At 39.6% G+C, this 22,447-nt stretch overlaps 1 protein-coding gene across 4 annotated transcripts; it reads left to right on the forward strand.

Annotated features, from left to right (window-relative positions):
- The first annotated feature begins 434 nt into the window (after positions 1-434).
- Positions 435-22,082, forward strand: sec24c (SEC24 homolog C, COPII coat complex component). 4 transcript variants are annotated; one of them, XM_055042907.1, is made up of 25 exons: positions 435-589; positions 2,707-2,885; positions 3,081-3,161; positions 4,142-4,268; positions 5,823-5,989; positions 6,249-6,974; positions 7,053-7,195; positions 8,110-8,178; positions 9,968-10,076; positions 10,252-10,379; positions 11,433-11,571; positions 11,651-11,766; positions 12,823-12,947; positions 14,037-14,228; positions 14,321-14,414; positions 14,849-14,965; positions 15,048-15,218; positions 15,929-16,025; positions 16,120-16,265; positions 16,798-16,936; positions 17,046-17,164; positions 17,360-17,539; positions 18,802-18,987; positions 19,812-19,901; positions 20,403-22,082. In XM_055042907.1, exons 2-25 carry the CDS (start codon positions 2,726-2,728, stop codon positions 20,541-20,543), a joined length of 3,762 nt encoding a protein of 1,253 aa, XP_054898882.1. In that variant the 5' UTR covers positions 435-589; positions 2,707-2,725; the 3' UTR covers positions 20,544-22,082. The 4 variants fall into 4 exon arrangements, with proteins under 4 accessions (XP_054898882.1, XP_054898883.1, XP_054898884.1 ...); XM_055042908.1 differs by lacking the exon at positions 8,110-8,178; XM_055042909.1 differs by lacking the exon at positions 3,081-3,161.
- Positions 22,083-22,447: the final 365 nt, after the last annotated feature.

A 22,447-nucleotide genomic window follows, 5' to 3' on the forward strand; every position in this document is an offset into this window, starting at 1 on the left:
CGCATCAGCGAAAGAAAGGGCTGGCAAATTAAGTAAGGACGATGAAAAGGACCGGAGGAGAGCCATTTTCAGAGTTATGAATTACAGTCACCAAAACAGGAAGTGCCGCAGCCCTTTCAGATACAGCTTCCGGTTGCCGTGAAAAAGGTCTATTGCTGCAGTGTACAAAAACCAATAAACACAACCAAACTTTCACTGCAGGATTATAGATACAACGCTGCAATTAATATATGCAATGGTTCCAGTTTATATTTATATTCTATCTCGTATTGGAAAAACACAACATAATTTACAAAATGTGACTCGCATGTGTAAGGAGAAGGAACAACAGAAAATGTAGATTTTCGCATTTATTTTTAATTATGCCACTTGTGGTCCTCCATAGAAGTGGGGACGTAGAGGAAGTCGTCGTGCGTCGTCCGGATGTGGACGTGGCACAGCTTTGCAGCAGTTCCGCTGAATGTCCGCTTCTGCTACCAAGAAGGGATTAGTGAGCAACACCCCGGGACGGCTTCGAGTTCAGTCGGCCACAGGGCTTCTCCGTTTGCCACGAACAACGGACCGCCTTACTATTTACACCTCTACCGAGGTAGGTTTTGCTGTGATGCGGCTCCGTGTCTGACACCCTCGGCCGGTTTTGACATGGGGAGTTCGGATTTCGCTCCCTCTGCCGATGCTAAGCTATGCTAACTGATGCTAAGAGACGCGGCTAGCAGCTTTCTGAGAAGTAACTGGAGGTTATTAGCGTCGCTTTCGGCTAGCATCATATGTCAGCGGAGGTAGCATTAGCTTTCCACGGCGGGCTGTGGCGACTCGATCTCAGCTGATTCAAGCACCTTTGCTGTCATGATTCAGTCTGGCCTGTTGCTAACATTAGCATGCTGAATTAGCACTCACGTATTCAGGAGCTAAACATTGGTGTTATTTACCAACGTCTCGTACTTTTGCCACTCTTCTTACTCACACTTGGTAGCGACTCTATGAATCATTGTTTTCCAAACTTTCAGTGGCATTTTACTATGCTACAGCTATTAGCTACTAATCAGCTAATGTTGATGCGGCACTGCTACCTCATTCTCGGGTTTTGCGGCAGTTCAGAACTTATGTAGTATCATCTGAGTTGTTTTTGTTTAACTTTAGCCCAGTGTATCTTAATTGGCATGTTGAAGCAGGAGATTGTTTTTTTAGCGGGCCTGGCTTACTAGATAGCGATTGTATTTCTCATCGTGGCTCCTTCTATGTTGAATAATTCAAAGGCTCCGCTCATTTAGTCCGTGTTTGTTAGATGATACTCATGTTTGTCGTATAAGTTAGGCCTACATCCAGAAACTTGAGTGTATGATAAGCTGGAACACATCTGTTAGCAGTGGATTTGATCTGAAACAGTCTAACTAAAATTATCATTATGATCTGTCAGTGTTGTTGAGCAGAGAGACAAGATCTGGTGTTTCTCATAAGATTTGATTGAGAGAAAGCGCCAGTAATTGTTAATCTGCCTTTGAGTCTTTCAGTTTTGTCATGAACTTCATCCTGCCATGATTTCAAACCTGAAAGAAACGGGGACATTTAAATTGTCTGGATGTGATCAAAGAACCTGGAAACGTTATAAAAAGAACATTTTTTGGACACGTTAAGGGCAAAACATCTGATCATTTAATGTGAAATGTTATCAAAATATATTTCTTACTTCAGAAACATATTTCTGACCTTTTTACTAGCAGTCATATTTATATGTAATTAAATTACAATATGAAATGTTGATAGTGAAATGTTGAATACATTTTTTTTAATGTTCTGTTTTTCTGTCCTTAGATTTATCCAAAGGTAAAATGTTAATGTAGAATAGGCCTATATAATCACCATTAAAACACTTGAGAGCTAAGTGCCTCTGCTGAATGATGACATTCAACTTCTGCTTGTTTTTGTTTTCTTTTTTCAATGTAAATTGAAATAAAACCATTTCCAAGTTTTGATAGAAACCAGGCTTTGCACAAGGTAATTAAACATCTGCTTTGGTATCAGATCAGTTGAATTGTTGGAATAAAGATAGCTGAAAGCATTATCTAAAAGACTGAGTTCAGAAAATTAAAGATATAATACTATCATCAGGAAAAATAAACAGACAACAACAAGCAACATTTAGAGTTTATGTTATTTACAATTCTCACACCTTCAACCCACAACAGCAAATAAATAATTTTTTAGACGAGGCTTTTGGTTTGCTAGTTCAGTTGAAAGAAGACAGATGATCAAGTTTTACTAAGATTGATACAAAAACCTCAGTCTTTGTGTTTATATTCAGAAAAACATAATCTGGCATTTCCCCAAATTCAGCCCCTCTGTTGCTAGACAGAGGTTCAAAATAATAAAATAAAGCAACTTTGCTGAAATACGTTCAGCCCTGTGCTAACCAGAGTCTTGCCTCAGCATTTAATATAAAATGCATTTTGCTGTTAAAAAGCCTGCTAAGGGTGAAAACTCCTCACTAATGCTAAAAATGGCTGACTTTGATGCATGGATTCTTGGTGGCAGCCTTCAGACTGAAGAGTGCAGTGTGAACATTGTGATGCATTTATTTGTTGGAGAAATGTCAAATTTTTGATTCCCAACTTTCATTGCACTTTCCTCATTCTCATCTTCATAATCAGGTTAAAAGCTATGATGGCGTTAGATGCAGTGTTGTAATTCTGCCACTGTTTGATCAAGCTTTAGGGATGAACTGAAGATGAATGTAAACCAGCACACTCCAATGGCCTCTCCCTACGGCCAGCCCCAGCCTGGCTACGCTCAGCCCGGCTACGCCCCCCTGGACGGAGGATACCCTGCCCCTTATGCACCTTACAACGGCCCAGCTTCAGCCTATCAGCCTGGCGTTCCTCCACAAGGTGAACAAAAGCGTCCAGATCAGCAGCTGCACAGACATGATCAACTTTAAACGGTTCCTGGTTTTTAGATGTGAAAATCTCATCACCTGTGCAAACTAATCTATATCTAAGCTGCCCTTTCATTACTTCATTTACCTTCAAACATCACTCTGTGTCTCTGTATTTTCTCCCTATCCCTATTTTCTTGTATTTCAGGTTATTCTCCTTTCACAAGCTTTCCCTCTAAGGCTGTGGCAGCCAACCCAGTCTCTGACCTCTCCTCTCCTCTTGACTTAGGTAACCCCTCGGTTCTTTCTCACTTCACACATCCTGCAAACATAAAACCGCTGTGTCTAAAACATCTTTCTTTTCTCATTTTGCTCCTCTTATTCAGTATATATTAAATCTCTTTAGTTTTTTAACTTGGGTTCTTATTTTCATGTTGCTTTTCATTGGACAAGCTTGATCTTTATTTTGACTTGCATATTACATCTCATAAATATTAAGTGTCTGGTGGTTATTTTTACTCTAGTTTGGCCTAAAATGGTGTTTGACCCACTTTTAAAGTGAAGCCTGAGCTTCTCACCCCAAAATCAGAATCTTGGAATATTATTTCAATGTCATATTTATCTTTTGGCACTAACTTAGATTGATAATGGGGAAAATTGAGACGAGACTTTTTTCAAGTCTTTCTAAACAAAATAATTTAGAAAATCAATTTAAAATAATCTTAAGAGAGACTATATTATATTTTAAGGTCTCTCCGGGAGTGATGGGAATTTTGGCTCCTAAACGGCACTTAATTTATTATCATCTACAACTCCATATATTGACATAACTTGGCAAATAGGAATGTTTTATATGATGAATCATTTTGCATTGAATGTTCTCTAGATGAGAATCCTTAAGCTTCCTAAATTTTATATATTCTGTTATGAAAGCAGACATTCTTATTTTTGTATAATATTTTAATGAAACTTTTAATAAAAAAAAAGATTAATTTATCTAAAGCTTTGGTCTCAATGTGCCATTTTTGTTTACAGAGATTTGAGTATTCATTATTTTTTGGGGGGAGTTTTGTTTGTTTATTTTAAATATTTGAAATAACTTCCAGTTCTAGTGCTAAATGTTTTCGAAATTAAAGTTCATTAATCTTTGAGGTTATATACTTGCATTATTTTGACATTGTCAAATGTGACAAAGTTTAGACAAGTTCAGTCCTTTTCCATTGTGCTGTTATCAGTACATGTTGATGATCTTGGGGGGTTTTTCTTCAGGTCAGACTCGGGGTCCTCCGACCTCTGCACCACCTCCTGTCTCAGCCCCTCAACAGTATAACCAGTACAGCCACAGTCAAGGGGACATGCAGAATGGACCCCCACCCATGACACAGGCACCACCCAGGTAACTTTTATAACTTTTGATATTTAGACAGGGACGTGAAAATCTGACAGTAGTTACAATTACCAACTTCACAGCATCTATATAAGCTTTCTTCATTTTGGGAGATTGATGATGTCTACGAAAACCAGACATTTTTTTCTGGTGAAGTCTGCACATGTGTGGTTAACAATAGTCACCCCACTTCCAAAATCAGAATTTCTCCGGCTTTTTAACTCTCGACGCCCGCTGTGGTGTGAGCATGACGTGACGCATTTAAAAGGCTGCTGCAACAAAAATAGCAGCATGCTGAGGGCTCATTTCAACTTGGTTGGACAGCATGAACTTCAAATTTTACAAAAGTAATGTTTTTATATTGATTTAGTTTTTTATTTACTTCTAAATCAAACCAGATTTATGATCAATCATTTTTGCCATAATTCTGTGCACATTTTTTGCATTTGCTGCTCATTCAGTGAAGATTTGGGGCAAGGAAGTGCTTGAATGCAATCCATTTTTCCGATTTCCTCAAATGCACCACATTTCTCTGCCTTCCATTTAATAGATGCACAATGACTGACACATGAGAAGATCTCATTAGGAAAGATGTCAGAAAATAATTTAGCTTATTCAGATACAACCTAAAATGCAAAAATAAAGAATAAAAGTATTTCAGGTTCTTTATTTTTTAACTGTTTGAAAGTTGAAATGCATGATGAGGTATTGTTACTTAGTTAAATGATCCCATGATGTTTGGATATTAATGTCCTGACTGGCACCGCTCCAGGAAAATCCAGCGTTGGTATCAAAGCATCACAGAGCAGCTATAGATCCGTAGCTACAATATTTATTTCAAGATATTCTGCAGGAGATTTATGTAAACCTGCAGGTGTTTAGTTATAGCACTAGTGCAAAGACATTTTGAACTTTTGAAATAAACTATCATAAAAAGATGCTGTGGTTGGCATCCTGGGGCAATATGGTTGAAAAACATATCACAATATAAGCATTTCACGTCAGTAAATATTGATTAGTTTTATATTTTCAAAATACTGCCATATTGGTGACGTAACTTTTCCTCACACCGACCTTTTTCATTTTTAAGTAGCTATGAATCATGGTGACCAAACATGAAACTGTTGCTGTGTAACTCAACAGGTTGTTGCTAGGTAACCAAAGATGAAGAGAGTTTGTTGATGCCACCAACTTTTCTTAGCTGGGTGTGAAAGACTGAGAGGCTAAAGCCTTTCCTCTGCCTTCTTCTCCCAGAATGCTGTATGGTTCAGGATCAGAATTCGAACATTCTGATGTATTTTCTATTGCTATTGATTACTTGTCTGTTGCTTTTAATATTATCGTCTTATTGCCCAGCCCTACTTGACATAGAAGAATAATGAGAGCAGTTCGCATATTTTCTCCTTGATGTATTAGAGTTACGAATAACTGGTGTCTTTACTCTGTCGTCGTTAATTTAGTTAAGGTGACGTATTTTTCATCATGGCTTCTCTGATTTTCCATCATCAGAGCAGAACTTGTAGCCAGCCTCCACCTCCACTTATGTCTTCTGTGCATTTGCAGGCCTGCTGCAGCCCAGCCATACAACCAGGGACATATGAACATGACGGGGCCACACCCTTCCTATTCGCAACACTACGGACCTCCACCCACGATGCAACAGGTCACCAGTCAGATGACTGGGATGCAGATCACATCCGGGCCACCAACCCCTGCAGGGCCAGGATATGGTACGTTTAAATGGATTTGATTTATGTGATGTGATGATGTTGAGTATTACCACTAAGTGATTTTACAATATTTTATTTTCTTACTTGAAGGAGTTTAATTATTCATTTATTTACATCTTTTAATGTGTTTCTAATATTTAAACTGGTTTAAGCGGTTAAATGTAAATATTTCACTTTTGTTCAGAATGATCTTTTACTAAAATAATTATTATTTGAAGCCTTAATGCTAACCAGCATCTCCTTGTCTCCCTCCCATCAGCTCCTCCTCACAGCTCCCAGCCCCCCATCAGTACCTACTCTGCCCCACCCCAACCCTCCTACACCCAGGCTCCGCCTCCCGCTTCGTCTGCTCCCACCCAGCCTCCACCTCCAGGCATTCCTGCAGCTTCTCAGCAATACTACGGCGTCCCTCCGCCTCCTTCGCAGCAGCCGTTCGACTCGTCTCGTCCCCCTACCTCCCAGCAGCAGTTCACGTCTTCTGCTCCACCTCTGCCATCCCAGCAGACTTTCCCCCCCTCCTCTTTTTCGGGTCCCCCGACTCGCCCCCAGGCTGCGCCAGTGTCCCAGTCGCAGCCGCCCTTCCCTGATGCTCCGCCCTCTTTGTCATCAGCACCTCTCCCTGGTAGCCAACCTGGTTTTGCTGGCGGCCCACCTCCAATGGTTCAAGGCTCCTTTCCAGCTCAGCTGACACCGCCTTCCTCTCAACCAGGGTCTTTTCCTCCGCCTGGTCCTCCCCCCACCTCAGTGGCCTCGGGTCAGTACCACCCCATGTCTCAGCCACAGCAGCCCCCTGCAGCCCAGCCGTCACCGTACCACTCAGGACCGCCGCCTCCCAGGGCTCAGATGCCTCCAACGTCTGTGGGACAGAGCAACCACCTGCCTCCAGGACCGCAGGGTCCACCGGGTCAACAGGGGCCTCCAGGGCCCTTGCATCAGCCCCCTGTTCAGCCTGGCATGCAGACAGGATACCCCCCTCAACAAAATGGTGGGAACTCAAGCGTTTCGTCAAACGAAAACGGTTTGGTTTGTCTGGAAGCTGAGCTGTTTTGTGTTTTTGCATTAGGTGCGTTTGGGCAGGCCAGAAGCCCCCAGCCTGGATATGCAGGTCCGTATCCTGGACAACCAAACTACGGGGCCCCGGCACCGGCTCCCACTGCTGCTCCTGGTCCACAGAAGAGACTTGATCCGGATGCAATTCCCAGCCCGGTGAGCAAACCGCTTGAATGTAAATGTTTCATTTATGTTTCACAATTAAAACCTTCTGAACTCGTTTCACTTTGGGAACTTTTTCTGCCAACATGTCCAAGTCTTCAGTGACAGAAGTAGAAACCTGAAATGATTTAAACAAACCAACTTGTCTGTACTAAGCTAGCCTTCCTGTTCCTAAACTGATGCAACAGCGTTCTTCCTTCATCACCTCCTCACTGAAGAGTGTTATTGTTGGCACAATTTGCTCAAGCATACACGTAAAGCGCTGAATTTTTGGGCATTGATCCGGCATAAAACTGCCCCTTTCCAGTCATTCCCCTTCTCTACTTTAAATTTATGATTCATTTATTGTGTTTGACTTTCACAGACGTTCTCATGCAATTGTTTTTCTGTAGACATTAAATATTATTCAGTCACGCTTTTTACTGTTTGTTAAAGTTCAGACAGAACAGAAATATGTGCGGTTGTCTCGACTTTTCAGTCATTTGTTTGAGCAATGTTTGTTGATTTAGATATATTTGTGTTGCTCAGATTTGTTGAAAACTCTGTGCATTTTAGATCCAGCATTTAAAAATATATATTAGCTTAGTAAGACATTGTCAACAAATTTGTCACCAGTTAATGAACATTTATTCGATGTTTAGAAAAAATACTCTACAACTTCAAAAGTCTAACCTCTTCTCATGATTTAAAGCTTTTGTGACGAATGTTGATGCTTAGCATGTTTCTACAGTTGGACTAACATTTAGCAGATACTGCTGTGTTAACAGTTCTGCCTGAACGAGTTAAGTCTTGCTGTGGCTTTTCTTCTTACACTTCTTTTGTTTTCTTTTTTTATCTCTTCACTTTTTGTATGCATTTATTTTTGTTCTGTTTTGCACAATTTGCCGGACAAACCTTTGATTGTAAAGCAAGCGTCTGACATGCCGGCTGTGCAGAAATCAAGACATAGAATAGATCCAGATGCTATCCCCAGCCCAGTAAGTTTCTGTGTGCCTGTCCTCTCCTCTTCTTCATGTTCTCCTAAATGTTTGATTGCAACAATCCCTTTCCTCCTCCTCTTGGTTCTCCTACCTCCTCAAAGTCAGTGGCAGCCGTTGTGGGTTTTTTGACACTGATGTGTTTCTTTTTGTTTTGTTTAGCTACAGGGTGCAGCTAAAGATCAAAACTGATGAAAGAATATGAGCTGAAAGATTTCAGTCAAGCCGGATGTTTGGATAAGATACTGGTTTACATTTTTAAAAACCATTTTCCAGTTTGAAAAACTCTTAAATATTTCTACATGTCTTTAGACTTTCATTATAAGTCTCAGATTTTATCTTAAAAAGTTTTGTCTCAGATTTAGGCATCAAAAAGTCCTGAGCATGTATTTTTTGTTTTAGATTTTGTATAAGTTATAATACAATAATAAGTTTCACCTTGAAATCTCTTAAATTGCCCTAAAAGTCAAATATCTAAAATGTTGTCATTTATTTGTAATATATTTGTAAGGTCGTCCTTTCCAAGTTGTAGTTCTGGTTGAGGAATGAAGATTAAAAGTACAAGAACCATGATTCATAGGCAGCCAGGATGAAGGGACTTCATTCCCAAATGGCTGACTGCAGGCTGGCTGCTCTGCTGATAGCCTTACTAACTAACCTTTATCAGATTGTTGTACTTGTGTTGCTTTTTAAGAAGCAGAATTGCAGTAACGTGATATTCTGCTCTTTTGAAATCTACCACTAAAGCTGGTGTTTGTATTTTTTTTCTCATCAAAATCAAAATAACTATTCATGAATAAATGTTTGCTATAGAAAACATGCTCTACAGCAGTGATCAAAATGCTGTATTTCTTTAGCTGGGTTAGTTATTGATTACTTTTATTTTTAATGATATTATGGTATCGATCATTCCGTGAGCGTTTTGTACTGGTCCAAGCCTAACTCAATCTGTGCTAGCTGTGATTTTTTTAAGTTTTTTTTTTTAGTTAAAGCAAAATAAATAAATTTGATCAATTTAGGTATCTGATTTGTTCTGAAAGTTATCTCCATGTATTTGTAGGCAACAAAAACAAACCTGAACAAAATTTAAAGGGATGCCTTGCTTTTGTGACATTGACTGTTGGATTGATACCTAAATGAGCAAAATATGAGTCGAGGCAGATTACCACCGGTTACAATGGTGACCCTAAAGAATCTTTTTAATATGATTGGACGATTTGTGCCTCATAAAATACTGTCAGTGTCATTTTAATTTGTTTAGCTCTCTTTTTATTATGATTATTTTTATTTCTTGCATAAATACTTTTCCTTAAATGTCAAACTTTCTTCTTGTTTTAGATTTTTACATCAAACAACTTCTGCTGTTTCTCTGCATTTAAGTCGACCCGTTTTGTTGTTAGGAGCACAAGAGCATTTCTTTTTTTGTGTGCATTGTGAAATTTTTAAATAACTTCTTCTCTTGAGTCCCTTTTCTTGCCCTGCATGCTGCCTTTGACCCTCCCCTGACTTGTTGCATTAAAAGTCATGTTTTTGAGAATAAATATTTCCTCGAGATTTCCTTTGACTTCTCCTCCTCATCTTGTCCTTTTTCTGAGAGCAGCTTGAGCACAAACCGGTTCCATCCCTCTGCTGTCCTGTGAAGGTTTTCATTGTGCATGTGAAAGTCTTTTACTGCATGGATGTTTGAACGATTTTCATTTCGATTTCATGACGTCTGAGCTGGAAAAACGTGTCACTTTCATGTTGATGACACAAAATAAATCCTCTCACACTCTCTGTTCGTTTTTAGATCCAGGTAATAGAAGACGACAAGGCTAAGACCAATGAGCCATTCACAACAGGGGTCAGAGGTCAGGCACCGCCTCTGGTCACAACCAACTTTCAGGTCAAAGATCAAGGTAAATATCATTGCATGTCATGTTTTCCCTGTTTTTGTTCTTTTAAAAGATATGAGAGCTTTTTACCAGCTTAACCCACCAACAGAAGTGACATAAAGTGAAGCGTTTTAATAATAATAAGTATTATTATTGCTTGGTTTTGCAGTGATTAACAGTAAGATGTTCTGTGTTCCAGGAAATGCCAGTCCCAGGTTTATCCGCTGTACGGCCTACAACATGCCTTGTACGTCGGACATGGCCAAGCAGTCGCAGGTCCCCCTGGCTGCTGTCATCAAGCCCCTCGCCACGCTGCCTCCCGATGAGGTTTGCGTCTCCTGTTTTACCCTCCTTCTTTTTTTTCCACATCAGCTTCTCAAACGTCATAATACAAGGTTTAAAATCTGGCTTGTAGATCAAATTAAAGGTTCAGAACAAACAGGATGAGTGCTTTGAAATCAACTTCAGATTCAATTCGGTTACTTTCCATTTTTCAGGTAAGCAGTTTCTGATGAGGAATAGAGCTCTAGAAAAAAATAAGACCACTTAAAATGATCAGTTTCTCTGATTTTACTTTTTATAGGTACATGTTTGAGTAAAAGTTTTCAACGTGTTCAGTGCAGTGGTCTCTTTAAAGTCTTCCAGAGCTGTGTATGTGTTGCATGAGAACTGGGTTCACTGTTTACAATGAGATAAAAACTAAGGGTCAAAAGTGCATGTGTGTTCTGCAACATTTAGTGGCCTGAATTTTAAAAGCTGCTAGAGTGCTCAAAGTCTTCACCTAGAGCACAAACTTAGCTTTATCATCTTCTTTAATCAGAAAAACGGCTATAAAGAGCCTTTTGTAAATGCATAACGTGGTTTATTACTGTTATGTGATGCAGTCTTATACTGTTGTTGTCTCGCATAAACCCATGGATCTCATTTTAAACGGCTCTTTACACAGCAAACATCAAACTTGCTGTAGTTCTTAATCAAGGCACTGAAAGAAAAATGTTTTTTGATAACCTGGTCACCCCACTGCCCTGCTACCTCCCAACCCTCTCTCTTAGTTTTACTCTCTCTGTCAGATGTTGGTTTTAAAATGTGGCTCCATCACCCGCTGTAACAGTTTGCAGTCAGCTGGATTTGGTAAGATTAGTTCTGTCTGTCTGAGGTAATCCGTTTGACAGCTGCAGAGGTTGGCGTGTCAGTCTGAGGGTTTTTTATTTTTTACTATTTTAGCTCCAGTGTCCATCTGGATTAGTTTTAGATTACATAATTGGGCAAAAACAGTGTCTGGGATTTTTGATGATCACTAAATCTTGTATTTTGTCCTCGTGTGAATGAATCATGCTCGCCTCAGGAAAATTAATAACATGTTGCTGATTGTCTTCTCAGGCCCCTCCATATGTGGTGGACCACGGCGAGTCCGGTCCGATCCGCTGCAACCGATGCAAGGCCTACATGTGTCCGTACATGCAGTTCATAGAGGGAGGTCGCCGCTTCCAGTGTGGCTTCTGCAGCTGTGTCACAGAGGGTAGGCGTGTTTCAGAAACGTCTTTTTGTGACACTGGCTGCGCTGAGCTCATGGTTGTGGTTGTGATCGTATCCCGCAGTGCCTCCACATTACTTCCAGCATCTGGATCACACCGGGAAGAGAGTGGACTGCTACGATCGGCCGGAGCTGTCGCTGGGCTCCTATGAGTTCCTGGCGACTGTTGACTATTGCAAGGTATGAATCTCCTCTCAAAACACCTGAAATGTGTTGTAACTGCTAACTCACAGATTGCAAGAAAGTCAGCAATTATTTAGCGTTGTGTAAAGTAGCTTAAAATTCTTGAGAATTCTTGAATTTCAATTTCAAACCCAGCGGCCCGTCGTTTTTGAGTTAAAAAATTATTAAAGTTGAGAGGCCATTTCAAAATATCCTCTAATAATTATGTGTTATTGGAAGATAGATAAATGAACACAAACTACAAAGACTTAAAAATGCAAACATAAAAAAAAAAAAAATTATGAATAAGCAATGCTAATCCTGGTTATGGCCCTGGTTGGGGCACAAGTAAAGCCTGGCTTATAATACACTGAGGGAAACCCTGTTCATACTGCGCAGTTTGCTAAATTGGGAAAATATTATTTGCAGTTGAAACAAGATATTTTTATACACCTAATTAAAAGAGAGACATCTTTTTTCTCACTGTCTGAAGCTAAATCAGACAAAACTTTTATTGTTTTAGGTCTGTTAGAATTACCAAAATTATTTCTACTTGCTACATTCTAGAAAACATTTTTGTCACTTTGTTTTCTATATTGTGTTTAAGTATCTAATTTGTGCTGCAAGGTCATTTAGCTTAATACAATTTATTTTTATGGAATGAATATTTATTATTTCTAATGGTTCAGTGACTTATTGATTTGTGTCATTGAAATAAAAGTTTGCTTGTGTATCATATGTTAGATAACGTTACTGAAAATGGGGGACTTTTTTGTTAATTTGGCGTTTTGTTCGTGAGACATTTTAAAACATGAAATTTGGTGATATTTTAGTGCACGTTGTCCCTGCTTCACAATGTAGAATACTATCACAAGACATTATTTATAACAGTCATATTAGAGCTTCCTTTTTTGTTTCTTTTGTATTGTTCTTGTCTCCAAAGTGTGATGCTGGAAAAACGTGAAAATGAAAATGCTTAAAGTACTTTTAGTTTAGGAAAAGTGTACCAACACTGATGAATAAGTACATGTTTATGATTCAGTCATTTTTTTTAAAGCTGTTTGTCTTCAACAGAACAACAAGCTTCCTCAGCCTCCAGCCTTCATCTTCCTCATCGACGTGTCCTACAACGCAGTGAAGAGCGGGATGGTCAGCATAGTCTGTAACGAGCTCAAGAGTCTGCTGGACCTTCTGCCCAGGTATCCAAACCCAGTCCAGCTGCAGAACTAAAGCCTGGTCAGACGGAAATGGAAAGTTTGTTTAGACTAGGGCTGAAACGATTCCTCGAGTGATTCGAGTACCTCAAAAATTTCTCAAGGAAAATGTATGTGCCTCAAAGCTTCGTTAAATTGTACTTTATTATTTAGCGCACCGTGTTCAGTCCGGGTCGTTACTTGTGTTGTCCAGCGCTCTCACTTCTGCTTGAGTTGTTGATGAAAGCTAAATGTTAGCAGCATTTTCAAGTTCGCTCTGGGAGGATTTTATTGAGTCATGATGATGGCCGGGCTTTTATAGTTTTTCGGGGGACCAATAAGAATCCTTAATATATAATTGGCGCAATGCCTGGAGAACGGGAGCTTTTCTCCTCCCGGAGCGGCTGCCTGGTGACGGTGTTCAGAGCGAACAGCGGGGAAGAGCTGCAGGTATATTTATCCAGGTGAGCGGATAGACTGAACACTGCGGGCGGCTGCTGTATAGTTTATGCTTATAGTGTAACTATAGCTGACACTGTAAGTGGGGAAAGCTAGCTTATAGTATAGTAACAAACCCGTTTGTTGAGAACGGGTGGAAGAACGCATCGTACAGAGCTGGTAGGTGAGTTTCTGTGACGAACTAAGGAGCCAAATTCTGCCGCCAACATGAACAGAAAAGCTGTAAATGTCTGGACAAGGTGAGAGTTCATCTATTAAATTGACTGGAGATGAAACATAAACAAAAAGCTGGAGTATTTACGTTTTTAAAATATAATTGTAGTTTTGAGCCTGCCTCTTTATTATTAAATTGAATATAATTTCATATTTTTGTATAACTTTTCTTCAGGTAAACTTAGAAAGTGAGCTATTATTATTGCAGGTTAATTTCCTAAACTATAGAAAAGTTATTGTTAGGGAAGTTCAAATATGAACAATTGGACTGATGTTGGTATTTGATAGTAACACTGCTGTTATGCTAGACTTACCAGTATTTTATCATTTTTGTATCCAATTACTCGATTAATCGAAAGAATAATCCATAGATTACTCTATTACTAAGATATTTGTTTAGACGCTTCACTTCTCTGTAACCAGGCAAAACCCGGAGGTGGATTCTGTGATTCGGGTTGGTTTCGTCACCTACAACAAGGTGTTGCATTTCTACAACGTGAAGTCGACCCTCGCCCAGCCCCAGATGCTGGTGGTGTCAGACGTGTCGGACATGTTTGTGCCGCTGCTCGACGGCTTCCTGGTGAATGTGAACGAAAGCAGACAAGTCATCGAGAGGTGGGCGACCCCGAAGCAAACAAACACACGCTAACGCGCGTGTTACACTTTTCTTACTGATGTGCCGTTTGTTGCTGAACTCTGCTTTTCAGTTTGTTGGATCAGATCCCAGAGATGTTTGCTGACACCAGAGAGACGGAGACGGTCTTTGGACCCGTCATCCAGGCGGGACTGGAAGCACTAAAGGTAAACACATTGTTATCAGGACCGCAGGGCAGGAAAACATTAATTAATATAATCGGTTAGTAACGATGTTATGACCTGCAAACAAAGATAATACTTTCCTACCGCCTCCATTTTTCTGTGTGCTTTGGCAGATTAATAACGGTCATCTCAACTAAAGAGCAGCAAATATATGGAGGGCTAGGGGTGACAAAATTAAATAAGTACACTATGAAACACACATGTAAATATCCTATTATTAAATGTATCATAAATTGATTTAAAAAACACCATTAAATGATTACATTTACCACTAAAATAATTAAATCCTAAAATATTATAACATTCTGAAATATGCAATTAAACAATTAAATATCTTATTAAATCATATATATATATATATTTTTTTTTTTTTCTTGAGGTGTCAGAGTGTCACAGGTTGTGTGTTGTGTTCTCAGGCGGCTGACTGTGCCGGGAAGCTGTTTGTGTTTCACACCTCTCTGCCCATCGCAGAAGCTCCTGGAAAACTAAAAAATAGAGAAGATAAGAAGCTAATCGGGACTGACAAGGAAAAGGTAAACGCATGTACATCCAGGAGGAAGTTTGGGCTTTAGCCGTAAACCTGTTGCTTCACACCAACTCTGCTTTTGTCCACAGACTCTGTTTCAGCCGCAGGTCGGATTCTACAACAACCTGGCCAAGGAGTGTGTCGCTCAGGGCTGCTGCGTGGATCTTTTCCTCTTTCCTAATCAGTATGTGGATGTGGCAACGTTAGGAGTGGTTCCTGTCTCCACTGGAGGGTCCATCTACAAATACACATATTTTCAGGTGAGAAAATACTCTAAATGACTCAAATCACCAGTTTGTCCAAACAGGACAAAGTGGTAGCCGCTTATTTGCTGTCGCTGGTCCAAAAACTACAGAAAAAAATCAACAACTTGTCTTTGTTTAAAGCTTAGCTGAAAAACAATTTCTTTTAGCACACAGTAGCACTGTGACTTTATGTTTCTACCAAAGCTTTAACTTTTTCTATCTTGTTTTTCATCCATTTTTATTACTTGATTAGTGGAAGCCACTTTGGCTCTGTAGTCACTGTTGTAAAGCGACGTACAGATAAAATCTGATTGTTCATATTCAGAAAAAAACGACCCTTCTGCTGCTGCTGATACAGAACGTTGACGTTCTGACTCAACCTAGGAAGTCGGAGCACATCAACCATTTCTTAAATCCTCACACCTGTAGCTCAGAAAATAGACTTTAAAATACTGAACTTATACCAATACTAATAACCTTCCTGTTTGTAGTTGCTTTTGAAACATTATAAATTAAACATTAATCAACATTTTGATGTCTGATGATGGCACTTGACAAAATGTAATGTTTCATTTTGTGTTTTTATGATGCAAAGCACTTTGAAATGATTTGTTGCTGAAATGTGCTTCACAAATAAACTTTATTGGCGGCTTTTTGTTGGAGTTTGATTTCCTCCACAAGCATTTTTTAACCCTTTAGAGTAAATTTTGTCCTCATCCTGTCAGGCTCAGGCAGATCAAGAGCGATTCCTGAACGACCTGAGGCGAGACGTTCAAAAGCAAGTCGGTTTTGACGCCGTGATGAGGGTCCGGACGAGCACAGGTAAGTCGCCAAATCTAAATCAAGCCAGACTTTCAACACGCTGAACGAAGAGGCGTCCGGCGTTTTAATTTGATACATCGTCGTCATGCTGCAGGGATCCGGGCCACAGATTTCTTCGGATCGTTCTACATGAACAACACCACGGATGTAGAGCTGGCGGGGCTGGACTGCGACAAGGCCATCACTGTTGAGTTCAAACACGACGACAAGCTCAGCGAGGAGACGGGAGCGCTCATGCAGGTGAGCGGATGGATCCGGGTGAACCCAAAAGTGGATTTATTTCAATATTTCAAAAAGTAAAACATCGGTTTATAACACAGACTATTTCAAGTGTTTATTTCTGTTAATTAAAATAATTACATGTTGTTTTTTTTTCTTTAAAAAAAACAGAATTCAGTTTCAGAGGAAACTCTCATCGTCTTTTGTTAAGATTAAATATTGAAATAAAATGATTTTTTTATGTACCATTTGTTTCCCTAAACAAGTTTTATGTAGATAGACAGAGGACAGAAAGACTCTTTGGATTACAAAGGTTGAAAAATATCTGTCAGATATTAGTTTTTTGAATAGAATTACTAAAATAAATTCGCTTTTCAATGATGCACTAAGTTATTGAAATGCATCTGCATTGATGAAAATGGAGAAACGCTGTCAGTGACCTGACAAAGGTCAAAGTTCTTTTGGCACTAAAACATTGGAAGAACATCCTGCTGTGCTGGGTGAACCTCTCAGTTGTTGTAATATATGTATTTTTTTATCCGTCTGCCTGCAGTGTGCCGTTCTGTACACCAGCTGCAGCGGTCAGAGGCGCCTGCGCATCCACAACATGGCGGTGAACTGCTGCGCGCAGCTGGCCGATCTCTACCGCAACTGTGAGACCGACACAATCATCAACTACTTCGCCAAATATGGTGAGTCCAAGAATGCTTGGCAGATTTTTAATCTTACCTTTCTAAAGGCTCTGAATCAAAAGGCTGATCATACTCAGGTTGGGTAATTGTGTGTTTTTGTGTCTTGCAGCTTTCAGGGGTGTTGCAAACAATCCCACCAAGGCTGTGAGGGACACCCTGGTCAACCAGTGCGCTCAGATTCTGGCCTGCTATAGGAAGAACTGTGCCAGTCCATCATCTGCTGGTCAGGTACTAAAATGAATACATTAACTATTCATTCTCCTTTTTGTTTTATTTAAATTTGAAGGTTCTTTCCCAGGTTCAATGAACATCAACGCCTCTAATCCTCTTCTTTAGTTTGACATTTCTACATCCTCGCTAATAATCTGTTAATAACCATTTTGTTGTTTAAAGATGTGCATGTGTTTGGGGGTTTTTTTCCAGCTCATCCTGCCGGAGTGCATGAAGCTCCTCCCCGTTTACCTGAACTGCGTGATGAAGAGCGACGTCCTGCTGCCGGGAGCCGACGTCTCGTTGGACGACAGGGCTTACCTCAAGCAGCTGATCAGCTGCATGGACGTCGCAGAGACGCACGTCTTCTTCTACCCCCGCCTGCTGCCAGTGGTGAGACCGCAGACACGCTCCCACAAAGATCTTCTTGAGATTAATTAATCGCGATGAATCAATTATTGGAATAATCCGCAACTAATTCAGGAACCAATTAGTTGCTAACTGGAGAAGACAAACTCAGAAAAAGCTATTTGTTGATAGTAACATTCAGATCAACAATTAATCCAAATCTTTACAGAAATATACACATTTTAAACCATATTAATCACCTTCTGCTATCTAATTATTATTTGGTTGATCCAAAAAACAATCAACAGATCAGCCCAGCACTTTATTAATAAGTCGGGCAGAAAGACCTGACCTTTTCACCTCTCATTAGTTTTTTAGTTTCTTTGCTTTATTTTGCATTTTCTTATGTATTTCTCATACTGAATAAAATAAGTTAAAGTGGTTAAATGAAAATGTGCATAATCTGCCTTTATTGTTAGAATAATCAATTACTTTATTTTCCGGACTATAAGTCACAGTTTTTTTCATAGTTTTGCTGGTGGTGCGACTTGTACTCCGGAGCGACTTATGTGTGAAATTATTAACACATTATTATATCATATCACATGTTGTTTTCACATTAAACCACAAGAGGGCGCTCTAGCCCTGCTTTCTTCTACCTCTGGAGTTAGCGGAGTTGTTTACAAGCGAAGATGAAGATTTTGTGATTTGGAGAGACACGGATGGTTTGGTAAAATTGAAAGCATGTTATTTATGCTATAGTTAAAATTGTACTAAAGTAAAAGTAGCGCTACTTCAACATATTTTTACTCAAGTAAATTACAAAACAGTCATCCAAGAAATGAAAACGCTACTCATAAAATTATCAATCATTTAAGCTTTAAGAATTAAACAGGCAAGGAAAAAAAATATTCATATAAGTAGAAAAAATGACAGAGAAAAGAAAATTTTCCAAATCAGTTACTTTCAATATATAAAACTTGAAAAAAAAAATTTTAAACTACAGGTGTGTCTTTGGGGAATTTTTGGCTCAAACATGTTTTTTCATTCAGTGAAATGACTCACAGTGGGTAGAGAATCCAAACATTTTACTCAAGTTAGAACATAATTCATAATAAATTTATTCAAGTAAAAGTAAAAAGCATTAAGAAATACTCCTAAAAGTAAGTTTAAAAAGTTACTCAATAAATGTGACTGAGTAAATAGTTACCGCCCACCTCCACTTGCTGTCCATCCAGCTTCAGTTCCTCAGTAATCTCTAATAATCCTGCTCATCGTGTTCCTGCGTCTCTCCTGGATTTTTCCAGATCAAGTTGGAAAGCGGGTCGTTGCCGGTGGCGGTGAGGGACTCGGAGGAGCGGCTGTCTAAAGGCGGAGTTTACCTGATGGAGACGGGGCTCCACCTCTTCCTGTGGGTGGGAGCCAGCGTTCAGCAGGAGCTGCTGCTCAACATCTTCGGCACGCCGAGCTTCAGCCAGATCGATCCGAACATGGTGAGGGGAAAGGGACCGACTCCGGTGTCTTGGTTTTATCGAACGCTGTTTAAGTGGTTTCATTCAAAAAAGCGATAATAGAATAAAAACCAGAGGAGACTGAGACACATTTTAGCCAGAAAGTGGCGTCCATCAGAGAGAAGGTAAAACTATTAAATTTTTAGAAAAGAAACTGGATCATTGGTTGCTTAATGTCTTAAGCAACTACTCCTCATAGAACGATGTGAACTTTGTTCTGTCCTGTGAATTATTTAGTAAAGTGTTTTGTTTTTTCTGCTTACTTGTCTTGAGATACAGATTGAAATTAAGCTATTGTGCTAATTCCTGCATATTTTCTCTGCCATAAATGGTGGTAATGTTGATTATTGTGCACTGTCAAATTAACTGCATTTTTGAGGCATAGGAAACTCAAATCTCTCTATAATCGTCTGTAAGTCACAGACTTGTATGCACTTAATCTTTTCATCAGTTGCTGTCATAACTGTTTAATCCTAATCCCCAAGTGTTTTAAATACAGAAGATATGAATCACCAAAAAGCGATAAGTTCTGTAATGAGGATTAGATTTATGATCAGATCTTAATTCATGTATGACTGCAAATAGCTCTCTGATGCAGTCAGTTGGTTTTCCATAACACTTTAATCATGATTTCTTCATAAAATTCAAAAAGACAATGGACCGCCTTGAAGCTTTACTGTTTTCATCAGACAGAAAGCATGTCGGAGATTAATAATTTATCTTATGATTAGCGTTTATGTTAGAGATTTGTTGACTTTCTCCTGAGTTTTGTTTCCATGTGTGCTGTAAAATATTTTCTGTTTCAGACCAATCTGCCTGTTCTGGACAATCCGTTCTCACAAACACTCAGAGAAGTCATCGACTCCTTCAGAGCGCAGCGATCACGATACATGAAGGCAAGCCTCCTTATTGTTATTATTGTCGTTATTATTTAAGCACTTTTCAATCTTTTTGGATCCAATGGTTGCACAAGATGAGCAGACAGTCTTTGAGACATAAATGCACTAAAAACACAAAGCTACAAAACAAACGCAGTAATCGCTTGGTGCAAAACATACTTGTTGATTAAAAACACTAAGTTAAGAAGATGACACTAAAATGACAGATAATTCCAGCTTGGAAAGTCTGAGAATAGAGAGCAGCTCTGAGTTCCAATATGGCTGCCATCCAGAAAAACAGAGAAATTTGTGATGGGAAAACAGTGTACTTTTCTTTTTCTTTGTTCCATTCTTCATTTTTCTCCCTCTTTTACTCTCTACTATCTCTGTACTCTCGGCTCCCTTCAGTTGTCAGTAAAGTAAAAATTTTGAATCTCGCCTTGAATCGGTTGCATAGTTCCCGATGACCCCACCAGGGGGCGCTCTATACCCTGCTCACCCTGCCTTTTTCTTTCTCAGCTGATGGTGGTAAAACAGGAAGACCGAGCCGAGCTGACGTTCAAGCACTTCCTAGTGGAGGATAAGAGCGCCAGCGGCGGCGCATCGTACGTCGACTTCCTGTGTCACATGCACAAGGAAATCCGCCAGCTTCTCAGCTAAGGGCCCGGAGATTCCCATGAGCTCCAGATACTCCTCCACCCAACCCCCCCCCACCCCCACCTTCAGTCACCTTTCACCCTGCAAATGATTTTTTTTTTCTTTTTTCTTTTTTTTTTTATCCTACAAAATAAAACTCTCCTTGCTGTCTTGTCAGCCAAGGTCCGGCTCGCAGATCAGATCTTGTACGATCGTTTGTGTGTGAGTGAGAGACGGAAAAGCTTTACTCTGCCTCAGATCTGCTGCTCCTGCACGTCCAGGGCGCAGCCGACGAGGAAGAACGTAAACACAGGAGAACAACTATGTATGCAACAGACTGATGACGAAAGAGAAAGCTTGATAACTGTAGTTGTACTGTCTGCATTAATAGCACTGAAAGGATTTTCTTTATTTGGTTGGGGAGGGCTTGAGCGACTCGGATAGCAGAACTTTTTTTTTATATATGATTGAGTCCCGATACAGTGATAGACATCTATGTATGAAAATAAAACGAAATAAATGCTGTTCTAGATGTCTCTTATCCACCTTAATCATGGCCTTAGTCCCCCATGCTGCTCCAATCCGACTCTGTGTGTGTGTGTGTGTGTGTGTGTGTGTGTGTGTGTGTGTGTGTGTGTGTGTGTGTGTGTGTGTGTGTGTGTGTGTGTGTGTGAGGAAAAGATTAGCCGCCTTTTTTTTTTTTTTTAAATCAGCCACTGTTGCGTCATCTGAATTTAAACTGACACAAAAATGATTTCAATTCAAATCAAACATCAGATTAAACTGAAAGATCTCAGTAAATAATCAGTTTTAAGTGTGGTTCATTAATCTGATGCAAACGAGATGTGCACTTCTGATCACTTTTTGTCTCTGCGCAGCATCGAAAACAAACAGGTTGATCTCAGAGGTTTTGGTTGCTTTTTGATTCAAATGTGAAGGAAGCTTTAGGAGTGCCGACGTGCAACGCTGCAGACTTTATAACCGGATCGGAGGCGCCGGGTGTGTGAAAAGTTTCTCCGGCTGAAAGAAACGAGCAGAGAATGACGGCAGAGGAGCCAGCTTTCACTCGTATCCGCACTGAGCAGCTGCTGAGCTTTTCAGTGTGTAAATAAAATATGTGATGTGTACAGAATTAATAGAAAATAACAATTTTAAAGACCTGGCAGAGCAGCCGGGGTGTCGTGGTTTTTCTTGACACGATCAACTGAGATTTAAAAATTGTGGATTTACTCGAGAGATGGGCGTTTTGATATGTTTCTGTGTGCATGTGTGTGAGTGTGGGGTCGGTCCTGGTGAATTTCTCACGGGGAACAGAGGGATCAGCCAACACACACGACCTTTAGCATCAACTCATTTATCACTTTCTGTTCTGTTTTAACGATGTGATTTTTGTGTCCAGTGTGTGCGTGTTCAGCCCTCTGTTCTGTCTTTATGTTCACCGGTTCTGATCGACCCGCCATCTTTACTGTAATCTTAATTTCTGTTCCTCCATTTTTTTTCTTCCTCTTTTTGTTTTTCCATTGCCTCCTGGGACTGCTAATAAAATGATTGTTTAAAGTGAAATTGGAAATGTTGATCGTCTTCTTTTCACTGAAGGAAAAATAATTTTGAACATTGCAAAAAAAAAAAGTACCATTGCTAAGTTCTCATCAAGATATTTATGACAAACTTTGGCATTTTGTAGATAAACTGCTTCTTTTGGGGGATTTTTTTCCCTTATAGTATGGAAGTAAGGCTGCAACTAATGACTATTTTATCTATTATTAATCTATACTCTTATTCTGATAATTGAATTAGAAAAAATTGTTACCTTCTGATAAAACATTTTTTACAAAATATTAAAATATGTGGGATATCAATAGGCAAATTAAATTCCTTTTGTCAATAAAAAACATTTTATTCATGTAACTTGATCATTTGTGGCAAAG

Source organism: Poeciliopsis prolifica, unplaced genomic scaffold (genome assembly GCF_027474105.1).
Source record: "Poeciliopsis prolifica strain line A6 unplaced genomic scaffold, Auburn_PproV2 SCAFFOLD018, whole genome shotgun sequence".
NCBI lineage: Eukaryota > Metazoa > Chordata > Actinopteri > Cyprinodontiformes > Poeciliidae > Poeciliopsis > Poeciliopsis prolifica.